At 37.7% G+C, this 19,868-nt stretch overlaps 3 protein-coding genes across 4 annotated transcripts; all 3 read right to left on the bottom strand.

Moving 5' to 3' along the window:
• Positions 1 to 709: 709 nt before the first annotated feature.
• Positions 710 to 4,208, bottom strand: alyref (Aly/REF export factor). 2 transcript variants are annotated; one of them, XM_060892433.1, is made up of 6 exons: positions 3,830 to 4,208; positions 2,130 to 2,291; positions 1,883 to 2,030; positions 1,726 to 1,813; positions 1,442 to 1,628; positions 710 to 1,355 (listed from the first exon to the last, which is right to left on the bottom strand). In XM_060892433.1, the coding sequence occupies exons 1-6, from the start codon at positions 4,082 to 4,084 to the stop codon at positions 1,341 to 1,343; spliced, it is 855 nt and encodes a 284-aa protein (XP_060748416.1). In that variant the 5' UTR covers positions 4,085 to 4,208; the 3' UTR covers positions 710 to 1,340. The 2 variants fall into 2 exon arrangements, with proteins under 2 accessions (XP_060748416.1, XP_060748417.1); XM_060892434.1 differs by having other exon boundaries at positions 1,726 to 1,792; positions 3,830 to 4,206.
• Positions 4,209 to 5,883: 1,675 nt separating this feature from the next.
• mcrip1 (MAPK regulated corepressor interacting protein 1) lies at positions 5,884 to 11,620 on the bottom strand. Its single transcript, XM_060892301.1, has 5 exons — positions 11,494 to 11,620; positions 8,287 to 8,374; positions 7,594 to 7,709; positions 7,256 to 7,351; positions 5,884 to 6,670 (listed from the first exon to the last, which is right to left on the bottom strand). Exons 2-5 carry the CDS (start codon positions 8,292 to 8,294, stop codon positions 6,606 to 6,608), a joined length of 285 nt encoding a protein of 94 aa, XP_060748284.1. The 5' UTR covers positions 8,295 to 8,374; positions 11,494 to 11,620; the 3' UTR covers positions 5,884 to 6,605.
• Positions 11,621 to 17,753: 6,133 nt separating this feature from the next.
• On the bottom strand, positions 17,754 to 19,868 carry ppp1r27a (protein phosphatase 1, regulatory subunit 27a). Its single transcript, XM_060892667.1, has 3 exons — positions 19,150 to 19,868; positions 18,860 to 19,010; positions 17,754 to 18,679 (listed from the first exon to the last, which is right to left on the bottom strand). The coding sequence occupies exons 1-3, from the start codon at positions 19,559 to 19,561 to the stop codon at positions 18,559 to 18,561; spliced, it is 684 nt and encodes a 227-aa protein (XP_060748650.1). The 5' UTR covers positions 19,562 to 19,868; the 3' UTR covers positions 17,754 to 18,558.

Genomic DNA, 19,868 nt, shown 5'->3' on the forward strand with positions numbered 1-19,868 from the left:
AATAACCATTCCGCCAACCAGAAATGAGTCAAAATCCGGCGTCGTGAAAATATCTCTTATTCATCAGAACTCATTGATTTTACTGGTATTTTGGTCAGTTATCACTTTCCTATTAAGTGATATTGTGAAATTATGAAACAAACGCCAATATATCCTAAGTGTATTTATATATAAGTGTATATATACACACACAGCTTGTTGTAAAAAGACGTTCAGTATCCAAATTATGCTTTTCACGGTTCTACCGTCAGTTTCTAAACATCAAGCATTTCTTTACTGGTTTATTGTAAATACTAATCAGTGTTGATAAACTGCTTGGTACAGAAAGTGTGGCCTAGTTTAATACTGCTGCAATCTGACACCAAACAGTCAAACGATAAAAGGGGATTTTTTTTTTTTTTTTTAAACATAATTAATTTGTATTGTCCACAGACCTATTTAGCCAACATGCCAGGTACAACACACCAGTCAAAATCTATTTGGCTTCCAGTGGAACATGACAGTTTGGTAGAGTATTTAAACACCCCCTCAACTCACACAAAGACTATGAATACTAAGTTATGCCTAAGCCTGAAAGTATTTAACTTGTCCTGCATATCCTAGTCTCTATCATTATAAACGAAACAAGATACGTTATAGTCTAATCAAACTGGCATACAACATTCCTAATGGGGAAAAATAAAGCAACTCAATGTTTTAGTCACGTAGATAAGACTCTGAAATGTGTTTTAATCAAATCATGACACTTCAGTCAGAACAGTCATTATGTACAAATATTTAATGTGATGAACATACAGTATGGAGGGCTAAAGAGGAAAAAAAAACAAAAAACAAAAAAAACCTGGGGCACACCAATTGAAGTGTAAAATAATCTGTCTTGAGAGTTCACCCAAAATGTTAAACAAAAATAAGCAGTATTAACAGCACTGAAACAGAATTAAGTAGTTGCCATTGGCTTTACAAACCATCTAATATCTGTACACTGAAATTTTAAGCTAATTGCTTGTATACAAAAGGAAGCAGAGTCATTTGATACTATGTACTGCAGGTTTTATTACAATGATCTATAAAGGGAAGGTAAAGACAAGCACCTCCACACTTGAATCCTACAGTCAGTCAAGACTAGGTTTTCAAAAAAGAAATAAAACAATAAATGGTAGGTTTAAAAAAAAAAAAAAAAAAAAAAAAAGTCAGAGCATTTAAAAGGAGAAAACTGGTACACAAATTGAAATCACTTCTGAAGACATGTAAATGTAAAATAGCCGGCATTTCAAAGCGGTAACAACCACCACCCCACAGCGGTGCCAAGAGAAAGCTGCAGCTCGAACAGACTGGGCAGTTTAGCTGGTGTCCATCTGTGAAGACCAACAGGAAAAAAGTTACAATCTAAAGTCTAGTTTAAAAGATAAAAAGAAAAAAGACCAGAGCTAAGAGAACTTACCCTGGCATTGTAGGCATCTAGCTGGGCATCTAATTCTTCTGCTGAGAGCTGCTGTTTGTTATTGCCTCTTCCCCCTCTGCCACGGCCTCTGAGGCCTCCACCTCCCCGTCCTCCCCGTCCTCTCTGCATGCCTCCAAAGCCCCCCATCTTGTTCCTGTTTATGCCCCCTCCACCACCACGATTCAGACTGAAAAGTTTCAAGGGGAAAATAAATAAATAAAATTGATTACTCCATGAAAGCCAACTCAAAATTTGACCCTTGTTAAAAGAAAAATACAACTGACCCCTGCATCGGAGCTCGTCTCTGTGCATCAATCTGTGATGTGACTAGTTGAATATTCATTGGACGACCTGAAACAAAATCAACAAAGGCTGAATCTATAAAATTAAAAAACAATATTAAAAATGCAGCAGGACGGAGTTCAATGTTTTGGAACTCACCATCAAGAGGAACACCATTGTATTGTTTCATGGCTTTTAAAGCATCCGCTTTTCTCTCAAAATGGACATCTGCTGTGCCAAGACTGCGCCCAGACCGGTCATAATGGACTGCAGCCTTCTTCAAGGTTCCAAATTCCGCGAAAAGTTCCTGTACAGAATTAGACACATGAAATTACAACCAATCAAGACCAACTATATGATGACCACATGTCAGTGTGGTAGCAACTGTTAAACTTGTAAACAATACCTGAATGTCTGCATCAGAGACACCAAAGTCAAGATTGGATACTAGCAGCTTTCCTCCGGTTTCCACACCTGCTCCTCCGCCGCCACCGCCGCCACCTCCAGAATTGGTGCTGTAGCCGTTGTCAAACAGGTCATGCTGCCACTTGTCAGGGAGCTGCTTGGGCTGCAACAAACGAGAGAGAACGCACCTGCTGACTTCGGATCCCGTCTCTCACTGACAGTCCACTCGGCTGGGTGCTGGGGCAAGCAGGGGGCTCCACCTCAACAAGGCCGGCGGCACCCAGCTAACTGTGTTCAGTGTGATCCAGCAATCCCTGCCCACCCCATCACTACATACAAGTAAACCAATGCAAAGAAAATACTGCAACGTGTACGGCTGAACGGCGCTGTGCGCCAAGTGTACGAATCCTGATCAGTGCAGGTTAATAACAGGCAAAGATAAATACAATAATGCTTAAAAAAAATAAAATAGACGAGTGCATTTCTTAGGCTTCACCAGGTCTACATTTTGCTCATCAGGGACTATGTAAAGAACGCTTTGTCAGCAACAAAGAAAGAAAAAGGAAAAGAAAAAGAAAAAAAAACAAAGAACAAAAACTGCTAAAACTTAAGTACACAACTTGACAATCCTGACTTTTTTGGTGCACATTTCTGAACGCCTACACCTAGTGGCCTGTTATTCCCATCTTCATATCTTTGCCCACCCTTTAGGAAGCAACTACATCAGCAAGCAACCAAAACAACCCCCAAAAGTCTCTTGCCGTTCACTTTAAATGAATCCTAGACCTCCAGATGTGATGTTCCACGGCTGCTTTTCTCCAATCTCCGCTGAAGGAAAAAAAATGCTGCGGGATGAATCTGAAGTCCATCGAGTACACGATGAGGGGGGAAAAAAATGTCCATGTAACTGGCTGTGTATTGTGCAAAAGCCACTGCGACCAAAACAGCGTCCATTTTGAAACAGACATTTTGGTACAGCCCATAATATTCTAAAATACTAATGCTTTAGTTTCCTGCCACTTAATATTAAAAGGCTTAAAATCGCTCGATTAAAAACTAAAGTCCATTTTTTTCTAATTCTCCTGAATATCAACACTAAAACAGCACTAATTTTAAGGATAATGAACACGGGCCCCTCCCAGACAAAGGACTCCACCAAGAAAACAGGCCGCATTCAGGTTCAGCTTTAAACAGACAAAAAAAAATACAAAAAAAAAAAAAAGTTGAAATCTTCGAGTCGGACCGCTGGTCATCTCGGAGGCTTTCGAGCGCTGAGCATCGGACGTGGAGGAAAAACAAGTTGAAAAGCCACCATTTCAACGACAGAGAAGCTGCTGGATCCAAAATGGCGCCGGTTGCTGAAGGTTAGCCGATAAGCCACTTCTAGCCACGACGTAGCCGAATTAGCTCAATTCGCTCCGTACTGTTGATTTCTCAAAGCGACGAAAAGACAAAAATGGGGTGTGGGGAGGAGAGAGAATATTATGTACAACGTAAAAGCCAAATTTAACGAGCTTCTCCACATTACATGACATTTGGAGAGAAACTCCGGAGGGGCAAGTAGCACTGCTGACTAGCAAGCTAGCCATCGTGTATGCTAGCAAGCCTAGAAAGGAAACGGGGACTTTCACCCAGGCATTTTTGGATGTGCGCAAGGTTTGGTCCGCTTTCTCAGGCAATTTTTCTTTAGCTTTCTCCTACCCTGCTGTACGGCGTGGGTCTGCTTCTGCCACGGTTCAGGTTCTGACGATTCCTCATGGGACCTGAGCCTCCGCCGCGGCCTCCAAAGCTTCCGCCCGCGTTAGCGCCCAGCCGCCCGGCGCCTCCAAGCCCTCGGCCACCGCCGCCACGGCCTCGGCCTCCTCTTCCACCGCGGCCGCCCGCGCCTCCTCCTCCTCTCTGCTGCTTATTCTGCTTAATGATGTCGTCCAACGACATATCCATCTTGTCTACCATTGTTTAACCTGTAACACTAACGCGGCTGCTCACTAAAATAAAACGCTGCTCTGCCCCTAGACCGAATGTTTTTAGAACAGGAAAAGGCGCCTTTACGGATTCTTATAAAGCACAGACGATGACGTAACGCGCAGTACGTACTTCCGCTGTAACCGTCCAATCACGTTGATTCGAATTTGTACGTGTAGGATAGAATTATTATCGCCACATAAACATTACAGCACAGTGGAATTATTTTCTTCACATACCCCAACTGAGTCAAACATTCTCTCTCTGTGAAGTGGTTTTCTAAGCTAACTCATGCTAAATAAAATGATTTAGATGATTTTTGGAGTGAGACTGAGTGAATCGACCAGTTACTCAAATGACTCATACTCAAATGACTCATACTCAAATGACTCGTACTCAAATGACTCGTACTCAAATGACTCGTACTCAAATGACTCGTACTCAAATGACAACTTTTTTTTTTCTCTCAATGGTGAGGATTTTTAGCTATTTAGGTAAAATACACAGATATATCAAGAAATGTCACTGTGGGTAAAGTTAAAAAAGTAAATGCTAAGAGGTGAGAAGCATTGGAAGGCACTGCACTCTTACACCTGTTGTGTCAGCAGAGAAGCACACAAGGATAACAAGGACAACCAACTTTAGTTTTTAAGCACTTTACAACTCAGCGGGCAGCAGAAATAGTGATAATATGGAGGGTCATGATAATTATTCACACCATATGCTGGAAATGCAACAATAATATGCTGGGCCTGTGATGGGAAAGTAATAATATGTATGGTTTTGTGATGGGAAAGTAATACTTGTACGTTTTTATATATATATATATATATATATATATATATATATATATATATATATATATATATATATATGTAGATTATATATATATATATATATATATATATATATATATATATATATATATATACACACACAATATATATTTTAATAGTATTACATAACAAATGTCCATTAATTCAATCGATCACTTTAATTATCATAATTGCATGATGGATGCTCTTCCAAGGCAACACCACCAATCAGTGGTTCTCATCATCAATCTTATAGTTTTTAACTGATCTGACTACTTACATGAACTGAATGTGATTAATCCAAACTGTAATAACACAAGGATTGTACCTAATGTTTTCTGAAGAAATAAAACTCTTACTGTAAATACTTACTGTTTCTAAAATAAATCTGTGCTGAAGGGGGTTTACTTATGTTTCCTGGCCTTATGCTCAACACTTACATTACAATGATGTGAATTTTGACAGCTTGAAAAATAAAATTGAACTCTGAATGAGGGCTTCCACAAGGTCTAAATATGCCATAACATATGGCAAGCATCTTTAATAACTGCCACAGCCTGCTCAGGGTCACGGTAGGTCTATGGGCAATCCCAGGATCACTGGGTGTGAAGTGAGAGAGTAAGAGAGGATACCAGTCCATCACAGGGTATCATGCACTCACACTCATTTAGACCTTACGCTATGCTACCAATGTAACTGGAACTCGGCATCAAACCAGGGACTCTGGAGGTGTGAGATGCCTAAGCAACCCACTGCATCGCCATGCCACCCTTTTGGAAAATAGCCATATTAACAGTGATTACATATATTATTTTGTCATGGCTGATAATTGCTCAGTTGATCAAATGCACTTCCCAGAAATATACTGTTTGGACACAACACAAGTATGAGCAGAAATAGTTGGAGTGCTGCATTCATATACAGTCATGTGAGTTATTGAGGGTAAATGAGAAGAAGGCAATTGTGAGCTCTAAGTTGAGATACCATAAAAGACAATTTTATTTCAATTTCAAGGCTTAAAAGACAGAAAAAAAAAAAAGTAATTACACTTTTGAAAGTATGTATTTTCTTTAAAAATAATAAGAAGAATGTGGTAAAATATTTGTGGTATAATATTTATTAATATTTTTTGTGAATGTGGTATAATATTTATAAAAATATTTGGCCTGCCTTTACTATTCCAATATTTTATTCTATCAAACTAACTTAAAAAAACAACAACGACAAAAAACACTTTTCATGAAAGTGTCATGTTTTGAAAGTAAAGCCTATATATAAGGCCGCAGCTTGTCCTTTTATCCCCCCAGAGTGTGACTCCTTCTGTTAGTCACCACATACCAATTTCCTCCTTCCACCTTCTTCTGTCGGGTTTATAATCTTGATCATAAACGATGCATACGAAAAAGAAATCCAGGATACAAAACAAAAAAACAAAGTGATGACAAATTCCCTGAAATTTGAAATCTCTTAATAAGAGTTGCAGATTTGGGATGACAATTTTTGATACAGTGGGTCTTGTACACACACCTGCCAGTTTGTCCAGAGCAAAGTTTGATGAGGCAGAGAAGGAAGAGGCTTTCTGGACTAATTTGGCTGACAAAGTTGCTGGCATAAAAAAGGTCCCAATAAGAATGAGTGGGGAGAAGAAAAAAAAAGAGGAGCTGCTTGGCTGTTAGACCAAGATGAGAGGAAATTCATTAAGACTTCTTGCAGTCCTGTGTGCTTGGCCTCCTGAGTTCACTCAGGTCAACTGGGGTGAAGGCTGAAACAGAATAAACACATACATCATCAGGACTTTAGAATTCATGGTGTCTAAACAAGATTAGCCACAATATCCCTGGGTGTGAGGTGGGAATATTCCTGCATGTGCTCTTGATTTCCCACTCACTGGTCATTTGCATTTTATCACTGCTTCATCAAAATGCATTTCCTACACCCAACAGTAGAGGGTGGAATTTAATAAGTAATTTAGCTATTAACATTTCAAAGACGTTATGCATCCTCCTATGTGAAACAAATCAGTCAGCTTACGCAAATATATTTAAGAGATTAATCCTAGTTTGTCTTTGTCATTGGCAACTGTTTTAATAACCAAGGCGGCATACTCTAAAATCACAAATATTAATGTGTGCCAGCTAAGGAACGTTAAGTACCCATCATAATACAGGCCCTATTTTTTATATCATTCTCAATATTAGGTGACATTTAGTTCAACTGGACTATACTTTTGATTTGATTTAATGTGATTAAAAAAACCAAGTGTAGACATTTTTAATTTAGTAATAAGGTGAGTAATAACCTTAAGATACAAGAAAACATGTAAATATGAAACTCATGAACAACTCACAAAGCAAATTTGGGTTTGGGTTTTTCTCCACATATTCTTGTGGTCCTCGTTCACTGTTCTGAGGTGATTTAATGTCTCTTAGAACACACAGCCATGCTGGAATGAGAGCGTAAAGAACATTAGAGACCTGTGAATTTTAGACTTTCTAGTAGTACCTGGACTGCACCCAGCTGCTTTGACACTCATTTTAAGTGACAGAAATGCATTTGAGATTATACTACCAGCCTGGCTATTGGCCTCGACCTACTACTGCTAATGTTACTTTAGTTATTTTAAATAAAAGAAAGAAAGAAATGACAATATGGACATATAAGGATGTGCATATAAAAGAGACTTACTGTCATGGATAAAACGCACATTTTCTTCATGTGCCGGGGTGTAAAGCTCGCCGGTATTAGTCGGAGACCGAGGACTAGAGGTCCTTTTGTATGTATGCATTCTGGGAGCAGAGGAGCTGGATGAAATACACGATGATAGAATTATTAGATAGAGTCCCTTTTCTCGGAGACCAGTTTCAATTGTAAAATTGTAAAATATTAAAATCATGCATATTTTCATATTATTCAACACAACTACCCAGAAGAAGCGGAGTTGATCAGCAGCTCAAAAAATTTGCTACACCTCAATGTGTTGGTGGTTCGATTTCCTTCTTGCAAACCAGCCAATGGACATCATCCTATCTTTTGTTATTGTCATCTCATATATTAGTTTGGGCCCGGATGTGTTTCTATTGCTGCACTTGCATTTGCTCTAAAGGATGCTTTTTGTTTTGGGCTTACATGACACATCGGTACAACGGTGTAGCCAGCATTGTTCAAACAAAATGTCTGCTAATAGCTATACAGCACACCTAGAACAAGTCAAATACAGCAACAACCCAGTACTAGTCTAGGCCCATGTGTGAACAAGTTTACTTCGGAGAAAAGTTACATAAATTAGGTTTCATTGCCAGTGTGTTGCACTTTGCTACATGTCCAACCAAGCAGGCAGTCAGAAGTCTAATCATCAGAAGTCTAATCATAAATCTTCACCTGGTCATTGTGTAATAAATAGGTGTGCGTCTCCTCTTCTCGGTCCTGGATGATAACTTGCTGAGAATTCCTTTGTGGAGCTCGATACCTATGAACAGACACAATAAGGACAAAAGAAGCATAAAGGGAGGTTAAAATGCAGATTTAGATTGATGGGCTTGCTGTAGCAGACTGAAGAGTAATATAACACTTGGCTGCATGCTCAGCAAAAATGATGTTTGAAATAATCTTTCCAGAAGAATGCAGAATGCTCTAGTGTTATGCGTGTGACATCGCATGAATTTTGAAGAATTATGTATAAAAGGATTATTCTAAACCTTTAGAAAATTGAAAAAAGTAAAGGCAATAACTCATTAACACACTTAAATCACTTTAACACTGAACATTAAACTGGTAAGAGATCTGAACCTTTTCTTTGTTCTTATCTCACAATAATGGAAATAACGGTGACTTGTTTTAGCAAGAAACACTGAAATCACTCTGAAAGTGTTCTCCACTATGGAGAGTTGCTGATAGCCCAGTGTGATAAACTATTATTCTCAGAGTAATTGTTCGAGCCTTTGTGCTGCGTGGCTTGAATGTTCTGTCAAATGCTTTCACTATAATGCTTTCACTATAATGCTTTCACTATAATGCTTTCACTATAATGCTTTCACTATAATGCTTTCACTATAATGCTTTCACTATAATGCTTTCACTTGTCCCTTTTTATCTTAAGAAGCCTCCGCTTTAGCTTTAAAGATCTCGTCATATTCATTGCCGTGTTGAGCTTTAAGGTGGGTAACCAGATACGTTTTCCTGTTCCCTTTTCAATTAACATAGATTCTGATAGTGTGGATAATCGCTCATATCAACGATGCCAATTATTAGACAAAACCTCAGTGCATCCTTACTGAACACTACTGATGTTTACTACAGATAATTCAGCATTGCAAATGTGATGTTTTTGTTACATATATTACATATCTGACATAAATAAAATCTGGAATAGAAATTAGAAAAGGTAAACAGAAACTCATTCCTTATTACGCTGAAACTTTGTGCTTATATCCTTGGAAATGCACAAACATACACAAAATAAAACCCTCTGGGTTCTTTGGTTGACACTTTGGGGGATGGAGTTTTCCCCAGTAGAACCAATTTAGGAAGCAAGCTAAGAAATAAACCACTACTGGTTGTGCTGTTGTAGAAAAATAATTCAGGTTTCTTGACAGGCAGAGGAGCATTAGCACTACAAAGTGGCTTATTTTTCCTTTAACAGCATCTGTCCTGAAATGTTTTATTCCTCTAATATCACAGCAACTTAAAGGATGAATACATGGTGTGCCATGCTTTTTAACCATTTAATGCTGAGGAAGCTCTGTGAGACAGGTAGGTCATTGTTAACCTTATAAACAGTATAACAGTTGCTCTCAAACACAGCTTGTCAATGTTAGAGAAAAATGAGACACACCATAAACTTACCAACCGTTACAAAACAATTAAATCCAAAAGGCTTCTTTGGTGAAAAAAAAAAACAAAAAACACAAAAACAAAATTAAATCATGTTTCTTTATTTATTTTAACACCACACTTAATAAAGCATATAAGGATTAGTTTATGCTGTTCTTCAGCAATGCATATCCCAGTGGCAGAGTTACTATGGAAACAATAACATTTCCCTGAGTTACTATGGAAACAATAACATCAGAACAATTTAAGTTACAGCTGGAACAACCGTCAGATCTGCTGTTATAGAAATAAACCAACACCTTCTGACCAATCAGAACTGAGAATTCAACAGCACTGCACTACTGTGGAACATGAAATAAATAGGAATATGAAAAAGGCCACAAAGCCTTTTGGGGCTTGATCACGGCTGCGTTTTTTAGAGGGGAATGTGAGGTGATGTTTTTAGGTCTATAATGACACTTGATTGTGGAATCATGGAAAGAATACAGAGAATCACGGAACGAATACAGTGAATCATGTATTATCATGAATGAATCACGAACCAGAATCATGTGTTATTGTAGAAGAATGACCTGTAATATATGTTTCCATAGATGCAAAGAGAAAGGTTTGTACAATAAACAACGCTTGCAGTACCTCCATTTCTCTGTAAGTTGCGGCATCTTTACCTTCTTTAGACCCAAGCTTACTCAGATTCAATGTCCAACCCTTATTATATTATGGTATTCTCGGTCTGTGACCTAGTGAACCAGTATCAGACGTATTTACTGATAGAGACTCAAGCACTTGAAGAAGGTCATGAATGTAAAATGGAAGTTGTCCTTATCCTGGTCAGGGTTGCAGTGTTAGCCATCTACTTACTACTACTGTATGTTTTTGAGAGTTGGGAAGAAACTGGAGAAACCAAAGAACATATGACATTTTGCAGACACCTTAACCTGAGCTCAGGTTCGACTATGAGACCCTGGAGATGTGATGCATCAACGCTACATTTTACGCAAGTCTTCTTATAACCTTATCTAATAAACCACCTGAGCATCCACAGGCCTTACTTTTACTCTTACCATTTTTCTGTCAGCAAGTTGTGGCATCTTTACACCTTCTTTAGAACCCAAGCTTACTCATATTTGAACGAACGTCCAACATGACCACGTGCTAATAGATCTACATAATGAGGAGGATGTTCAAGATACGCTTCGGAATTTGCTTTCATGACAACTTTCACAACCTGGAATTTCCATCTCACAAAAATGGTGGCATTTTAGCTAGCATGAAAACTAGCAAAATCTATACATCCAGCTTTGACCACAAACCTTCTATCTATCTACCCCAGAGATGAACGTGAAGGAAACACGTCATATATATATATATATATATATATATATATATATATATATATATATATATATATATATATATATATATACACACACGTTGTGTTTGTTATTGTTTAAAGCTAACGAGCTAATTCTGTCTGTAGCTAAAGCAAGTCATTTCAAATATTTAGCATTTTAAAAACACTCGGCAGCTCGTTGTGACTTCACCGTCGTTGAATTTATATTAAATTAAATTATATTTCTTTTTAGGGTTTCTAGCTAATTTATGAATTTCTCTCCTACATACATATTAAGCAGTTAATGAGAAACACTCGTTTGCTCTCGACGCTAAGTGTCTAACAAGCATCTCACAAAAACACCTGAGGAAAACAGTGAAGATGTCAATGAAATGGTGCAATTAAGGTAAGATTGAACAAACCTGTATGCTTCTCTCTTTTCACTTTCTTTTTTGGGTAATAGAAACACAGGCTATCGTCAGCCGCAGTGCTGCTATAATACAGCCCAAGTAGCTCCGGGTCGGCAAAACAAAAGCAATAGGTTGGCGCATGCGCAGTGCAGAGCTTCAGAAGAAAAGAGCTGCTCTCAAATTTCAAACCATCAGCAGGAATTCAGTAGACAAGTTAAAGCAGAAACACATTCACAAACTACAAACCTTTACCTCGAAGGCATTTAAGTTCACATATCACTGCATGTAATACACTTCACAAAGGCTAGATTTTCTGAAAGTGTACTCAATCAGGGGTTCTCAATTTTTATTGTAGCCTCTTTAAAAATAAAAGAAGTTTCATAAATCCCCATAAGATGGTTTATTGTAAGAACAAAATCTAAATGTTCAAAATGTAAAGCTTATTATTTGAATAGGAAAAGAAATTGGATGTGGGGCTCATGGTGAAAAGGTTATTATTATTATTATTATTATTATTATTATTATTATTATTATTATTATTATTATCCCAGTGAAAGTCCTTTAATTATTAGGCTTGCTTGTTTTTGAATGATTGAGGAATTTATTAGGAATTATTTGGTTAAATACAGAAAAGTACAGAAAGTACTGAAAATCACAAGCCATATATGCAAATATTAGACAAATTATAATGTAGAATTGTATAAAATAATATTTGGCATCTTTATTGGAGCTATAGAGTATTTTTTATTTCTGGATTTAATTTTCTGCTCAGATAAGACATAAAAAAAAGGTAATTGGATTCCAGATGACTGCATGATTATTAGGGTTCAAGCGAGAAGTGCTGGAAGCCTATTGTTTTTGTTAGGATTATTATTATTATTATTATTATTATTATTATTATTATTATTATTCATTCATTCATTCATTCATTCATTCATCTTCTACCGCTTATCCGAACTACCTCGGGTCACGGGATTATTATTATTATTATTATTATTATTATTATTATTATTATTATTATTATTATTATTAATGTATTCATTCATTAATCTTAACGATTAATGAATAAATCTGAGATCTACCAAATACCTCATGAGTCTTGGAATACACAGCGATGGTTTGTCTCCTACCTAAACGAGTAATTCATATCTGGTGATATGGAGGGAATCCAGATCTGCTCCACACAGACTCTTCACTGATGTCCTACAAGGCTCAGTGCTTGGTCCTCTTCTGTTCTGTACTCGAACTATGCTGATGATACTCAACTCAGTCTTTCCTTCCCTCCCTCTGACATCCATGTTTCCGCTCAAATCTAAACAAGTCTGGCAGATATCTCATCATAAATGGCAGTTCATTGGCCTGCAACTTAATCCCAGCAAAACTGAATTGCTGTTCATCTCAGGTGATTCATTGCTATGTAAGGATTTTGTAATCTCCCTGGAAAAGGGGCAGATTACAAAATCTGGGGGGTGGGTGCCTTGCTCAAGGGCACCTCAGTCGTGGAATTGCCGGCCCGAGACTCGAACCCACAACCTTAGGGTTAGGAGTCAAACTCTCTAACCACTAGGTCACAACTTCCCCTTAGGACAATTCAGAAGGATTCATCATTTTTAACACCATTCCCCCTCTGCACAACTTGTTTTCAACTTTCACTTTAAATAAAGTGTTGTCTGTGGGCTTTTCATACTATATTACCTTTGAGCAGGTTTTTAAGACAGATGGTATTCTCGGTCTGTGACCTAGTGAACCAGTATCAGGATGTATTTACTGATAGAGACTCAAGCACTTGAAGAAGGTCATGAATGTAAAATGGAAGTTGTCCTTATCCTGGTCATTGTTGCAGTGTTAGCCATCTACTTACTGCTACTGTAGGTTTTTGAGAGTTGGGAAGAAACTGGAGAAACCAAAGAACATCTGAAATTTTGCAGACACCTTAACCTGAGCTCAGGTTCGACTATGAGACCCTGGAGATGTGATGCATCAACGCTACATTTTACGCAAGTCTTCTTATAACCTTATCTAATAAACCACCTGAGCATCCACAGGCCTTACTTTTAAAATTTAAAAATGTGCCCTTCTGGAATATTCACATGTTGTTAACTAATTACTAACACTAGGTGAGATAGAAATGGTTTAAACAGAAAATACTTTAGAAGTTAACAGTTGCCAGAAATACAGTTCAAAGTCCTCAGTTTATCTGCATCTAAAAATCTTGACTTCAGGCTTGAATCACGAACAGAATATGTCCTTCAGGTGGTGCTGTAGACTAGAGGATATTTTTTTACTCTTCAAGAATAAACGCCCTTCTATTTACTATACGTCTTCAACAATAGATTTTTCTTATTTTTTTTAAACATTTTTTATTTTCATTTAATTATTGCTTTTTGTAAAACATTTTTGTGTGGCAGGATGAGCGTACAAATCAAATAGCTATTGTAGGATATACAAACACAATAAATTACCTCAGTTGGTGGGGTGGATGCTCAGAAATGTTTTAGGAAATCATTTACAAGAGAAAATTTTTTAAATGTGGTATTCACAAATATCCTATTAAAATTGTTGTATCCTATGCAAGCTCCTGAATGCCACTAATGTGACTATCCACCGATAGACAAATTGTATTATTGGCATATGGGAATCTACAAATAAGTCTCATCACTAAAAGTGTTGATGAAAGGCTGTGATTTTATACACTTGTATATTTAAATTGCACACATGGATTTAATAAAGAATTTATATTAAAGATATTCATTTACTCAAAAAAAAAAGGAATTTCTGCCTTTTTTTAGGAGATGGCAAAAAACTGCACAGTGGTGCTTAATGACTAATAATATGGAAGTAGACACTGGGCTTTCTGTTTTTACCTAACACATAAAAAAAAAAGTTTCACTCAAATGTTTATATCTTTAAAGTAAACTGTGATATCAATCCCATTTCTGCTCTCTGAGATGTCCCAACTGCTTGTTCATTAGCAATTTCCAACCATTAAAATTCTGTGTAAGGTTATCGAAACAGAGGGGGGAAAAATGTCTCACATTCAAATCCAAAAAAAAAAAAAAAACACAAACAAACTATGTGTTTATACTGGTTGAAACTGATAAGTTGTTTTCAATGGAACGCCACTGTACTAGTAAAAATAGGTTTAAATATTAAATATGATAAAAAAAAAAATTATAATTAATGAAAGCAAGGCAACAAAAATCCATTCAAGTCATTCAATTAAGCCAGAACCCATATAGCTCTATTAAAGGAGGACGGGCTGGCCTATGCCTGTGTTAGGAAGGAAAGAATAATTCGAGACTGGTATGACTTTATTTGGAAGGTGACAGCTGGTTTACTTTGTGACTATGAATAGACATCATGCTAAAACTAGAATAAAAATTTCCTAGTTACACAATAAAACTTTTTGACCATGTAGTACGCAGTTATAAAACACAATTATTTATAATCTGATGTCACCCAGATAAGGATGGTTTCCCTTTTGGGTCTCTCAAGATTTCATCCTAATCACCTCAGAGACTTTTTTTAATGCCACCATTGCCACCATGTCCTGTTTCTGTAATGCTGTTCAGCATTTTTAAGTCACTAATGTGACTGACAAAGCCACATTATGCCATTCCTGTACATGTCCAGGATTGTCCAGGTGTTTGGATTTCTTCATTCATTCATTCATCTTCTACCGCTTATCCAAACTACCTCGGGTCACGGGGAGCCTGTGCCTATCTCAGGCGTCATCGGGCATCAAGGCAGGATACACCCTGGACGGAGTGCCAACCCATCGCAGGGCACACACACACACACTCATTCACTCACGCAATCACACACTAGGGACAATTTTCCAGAGATGTCAATCAACCTACCATGCATGTCTTTGGACTGAGGGAGGAAACCGGAGTACCCGGAGGAAACCCCTGAGGCACGGGGAGAACATGCAAACTCCACACACACAAGGTGGAGGCGGGAATCGAACCCCCAACCCTGGAGGTGTGAGGCGAACGTGCTAACCACTAAGCCACCGTGCCCCCGTTTGGATTTCTTGTTACTGTCAAATTCAAAGAGAGACATATAATCTCCATGGTGCCATCATCAGCAGGCTTTTGTTCAAATACTTCATGTTTCCTTGTGACACATGTTTTCCCATTTTCCCAAGTTGGCACTGAGAACGTTGTGCTGGTGCAAAAGAGGCTGAAGAATACATCAGTGCTCTGGCAAGCCTTCTGGCTGAGAGTGACACTTAAAAAAATACAACTACACATAGAAGCTTCTCTGTATGCTTGTTGTCTATGATCATTTTCGAATATGTTTAATAGATTTATTTCACAGTCTCTGAGAAATTAGTTTTCAGCTCCTTGTTGAGCTTTGCCTTTGGCTGAGTTTTGTAATTGTCAGCAAATGTAAATCAGCTCGAGCTTGAATGTGCTTTGCATTTTGTGAGTGACATTTATCAACATACGCATGTAGGTATGGGGAAAAAACTCAGCGTCATCAAAAATGTTGAAACCTTTACATACAACATTTGTAAAAGCTTGCTAAACGAGGTCGATTAAATCAAATACAGTGTCGAAAGAAAATTTGTGAATCCTTTAGAAATTTCTATATTTCTGCATAACCAAAATGTAATCAGAGTTTCCCACAAGTCCCAAAAGCAGACAAAGTGAACCCAAGCAAACAAATCAGACAAATATATTATACTTAATATTTTTTTTTAAAAAGTATGTAAACCTCTAAGTTTAGTACTTACTTTCAAGGTCAAATTAGAGTCCATCTGATCACTTCTCCATGATTTTATTCCTATTTTAATTAAATAACAGAGACGTCAAAGTCTGATGGTCATGATGCGTGTTTGTGGAAGTGGATCATGGAATAAACAATTGAGATTTCTGTGGACTTCAAAAAAACAGTTATTGTTGCTCATCAGGCTGGGAAAAATCCTCTTTTAAGTGTTTGGTCTCCTAGTCAGATAGATTCTGTACAAATGGAGGAAATCAGAATCAGGTTTATTGGCCAAGTGTGTTGCAAGGAATTTGGTTCCAGCTGTTTGTGACTCTCAAAAGTACAGATATAAATAACCTTATACTATACAAGACAAGACAATACAGACAATGAGATACAATATAGACAGTACAAGTATTAAACATGAATACAGTTTTTATGAATACAGTATCAATACAATTTTTACGAATACTGTATTAAATACGAATACAGTATAAAATATGAATTTAAGACCATTGGAACATTCTCAGAAGTGGTCAACCAACAAAGATCGGAGTTGGATCGGATTGGAGTCAAAAGCAAGACATGTAACAGTCTGTTGGGTCAGAACGGAATACAGGATAACTTCTAACTAAAGGCCTATTTTACTTTGGCTCATGTTAATGATCATGAGTCTGCCATCAGGTGAACACCAAACAACATTGGTATGCAAGGCAGAGTTGCAAGGAGAAAGCCACTACTCTCCAAAAAGAACACTGCTGCCCATGAAGTTACTAAAGATAACATGGACAAGCCAGAGGACTAGTGGAAAAATACTTTGTGGAGGAATGAAACCAAAATAAATCTTTTTGTTTTAAAATGAGAAGCATTATTTTTGGAGACAGTAAAATATTAAATTCCAGCATAAGAACCTTAAACCATCTGTGAAACATGGTGGTGGTTGTGTCAAGCTTAGGGCCTGTATTGCTGCATCTGGGCCAGGACAGCTTGCCAGTATTGATAGATTGAATTCAGAAATTATGCCAGTGAACTCTAAATGAAAATGGCAAGACATTTGTACATGAACTGAATCTCAAGAAAATATTGGTCATACAACAAGACAACATGGTGCCACAAGCACCCAAGTCTGTCTATCAAAGAATGATTAAAAAAAGAACAAAGATAATGTTTTAAAATGGCCAAGTCAATGTCCTGAATTTAATCTGAAAGAAAAATTGTGGAAGGACCTGAAGCAAGCAGTTCGTGTGAGGACATCCACTAAAATCCGAGTGTTGAAGCTCTTCTGTACTGAGGAATGGGATAAAATTCTTCTAAGCTGTTGTGCAGGACTGATCAAAAGTTACCAGAAACTCGAGGTTCACATAGTTTCAGATATGTAATGCTGGATCATTTTCTCAATAATTTAATGAAGAAATATAAAATTGTTGGCTCATGAATTGTGTTTACTTTTAGGACTTTATGATGTTTTGGGTCATATGTATGCAGAAATATATTAATTTCTAAAGGGTTCACAAACTTAAATACAGTAGATGTTAATACTTTACAAAGCACCTTTATTTATTAAAACAGTAAAAAAGAGGAAAAACATAAGACTTTACACAAGAAATTCCACAAGTTTGTAGAAATAGTGCACTCACTTTTAGCAGTACTGAAAGTATAGTATATGGCTCATATACAAATTCGATCATTAAAACGTACAGTACATGTTTCCGGTGTTGCCTCAAGCTGCCCTGCAGACAAGAGACACACTACTGTCCTAAATAGTGTACAGGTCAAACCCATGCCAGTACATTTACCTTGTTTTAAACAATCACTTTGTTCTCATAATCCTGTTCATAGCTACAGTTTAGATATTATGCACAGATCTGTGAACATAACAGCAATTCCTTGTGTGACTGTATATGAAAGTTGTCCTGCTCTATATTTTGCACAGGATGACGTGCTTGCATTGATGAAATGAGACGGCTGGGTTGGCCCTCGGGGTGCAATGTAATCCGAGCTCCAGAGAAGGTTGCACTGTATTCAGACATTGAGAGAGGATAGTATGTGTGCAGCAACTGCATGGTGGGGAAGGGGGATTAGACGGACCGAAGATTGGAAGTACAGATACATGGCAGTACAAAGAAGTATACAAATACAGAATATATTAAAGAAAGTGGCACAAGCATACAATTTCACTTACAGATATTCCTATGTCACCTTGCACCAAAAGAAAATAAATCAATGTCCTCGTTCCAATTTCAGTTCTCTAAAAAACAAACAAAAACAATAACCAGAAGCTACTTTGATTGCACCATCCTCTTGACAGATTGAGTCCAGAGGAATTGTTCCTTGTAGTTCTATTGGGTTTTCTTGTGCTGGCGCTTAAACACAGCCCACTTCAAACAGTTTGACCAGCTCTTTACATTCAGGGTCAATAAGATCTGCTGGCTTCTCTCCATTTGCATTCTCAGCTTCTGCACTAGCACCTAGAGAAAGTAGATACCTGTGGAGAAAAGTAGATTAAATCACTAAGGTGTATTTTTTGGATTAAAGGAACATTTTAACATCTGTTGTTGTTGTTATTATTATTATTATTATTATTATTATTATTATTATTATTATTATTATTATTATTATTATTATTATTATGCTTTAACACATTTATCTGTCAACTTGAACATACCGTGCAATCTCAGGGTAGCCATCGCTGCAAGCCATGTGCAGAGGTGTCCAGCCATCCTCGTCTCTTTGGTGAACATCAGCTCCGTATTTGATCAGAAGCTTTACACACTCCAAGTTGCCTGAAAGAACAGCCTCATGGAGAGCTGCCATGCCTGTTAAGAAAAAAGATATCTCTTGTTCACATTTCATCAAGATGCAAAGATTGACCACTTCGCTCTTCTCAGGTTTGCCCATTAATTTCAAGCGAATCAACTGTGGTTTAAGAAAAATAATAACGGCAAGCTTGCTTACCAGAATGGAAGATTGTATCCACTCGCACTTTCCTCGCTCTCATAAAGCGGCCAATCATCTCCAGATCTCCATGGCGTACGTAGTCCTGGAAGACAACATCGTTGGTGAAGCGGACAGTCCGATTAGGCTTGCTCGGTGCAATGGGAGTAGGCTGTACAGGTTTAACGTGGTTGCTGGCATGTCGTGATGGCTTGCTGTAGACAGACTTGTAGGAGGAAGAGGTGCTTTTGTAAGCCGGAGTGTAAGCAGGTGGCGTGTAGCTTGGTGTGTACTTTGCTGAGCTGTAGTGGCTTGGGGAGTAGGAGCTGGTGGAATAGTTCTTCGGAGTATAATAAGTAGGGGTGTAGTGTGTTGGGGTGTATGTGCTCGGACGTGTGTACTGAGACACAAGGTTCTGGCAGCTGTACTTCATTACTGCTATGACTACGCTTTGCCTCCTCCACTACACTGAGCTTCGGAGGAGGTGCAGGAAAAAAAACCAAACTAACCCAAAATGCAGGCAAGGTCTTCGAATTCAAAGGCCAACCCTCTGTCTTATTCTCTTTTGTAGACTTCCAGAAACACAGTAACAGAAAAACTTCACAGTCCTTCTTAAATACTTTATCCTCTTCTGTTAACCTTTTTCAGTAGACGTCCAAAACAAAGTGCTTGACGATGCTTCTCAAATGCTTTACACTCCAAACCAGAGTTTTTGCGCTTTGTTCACTCAGTTTTCTCTT

This window comes from Tachysurus vachellii, chromosome 18 (genome assembly GCF_030014155.1).
Source record: "Tachysurus vachellii isolate PV-2020 chromosome 18, HZAU_Pvac_v1, whole genome shotgun sequence".
Taxonomy (NCBI): domain Eukaryota; kingdom Metazoa; phylum Chordata; class Actinopteri; order Siluriformes; family Bagridae; genus Tachysurus; species Tachysurus vachellii.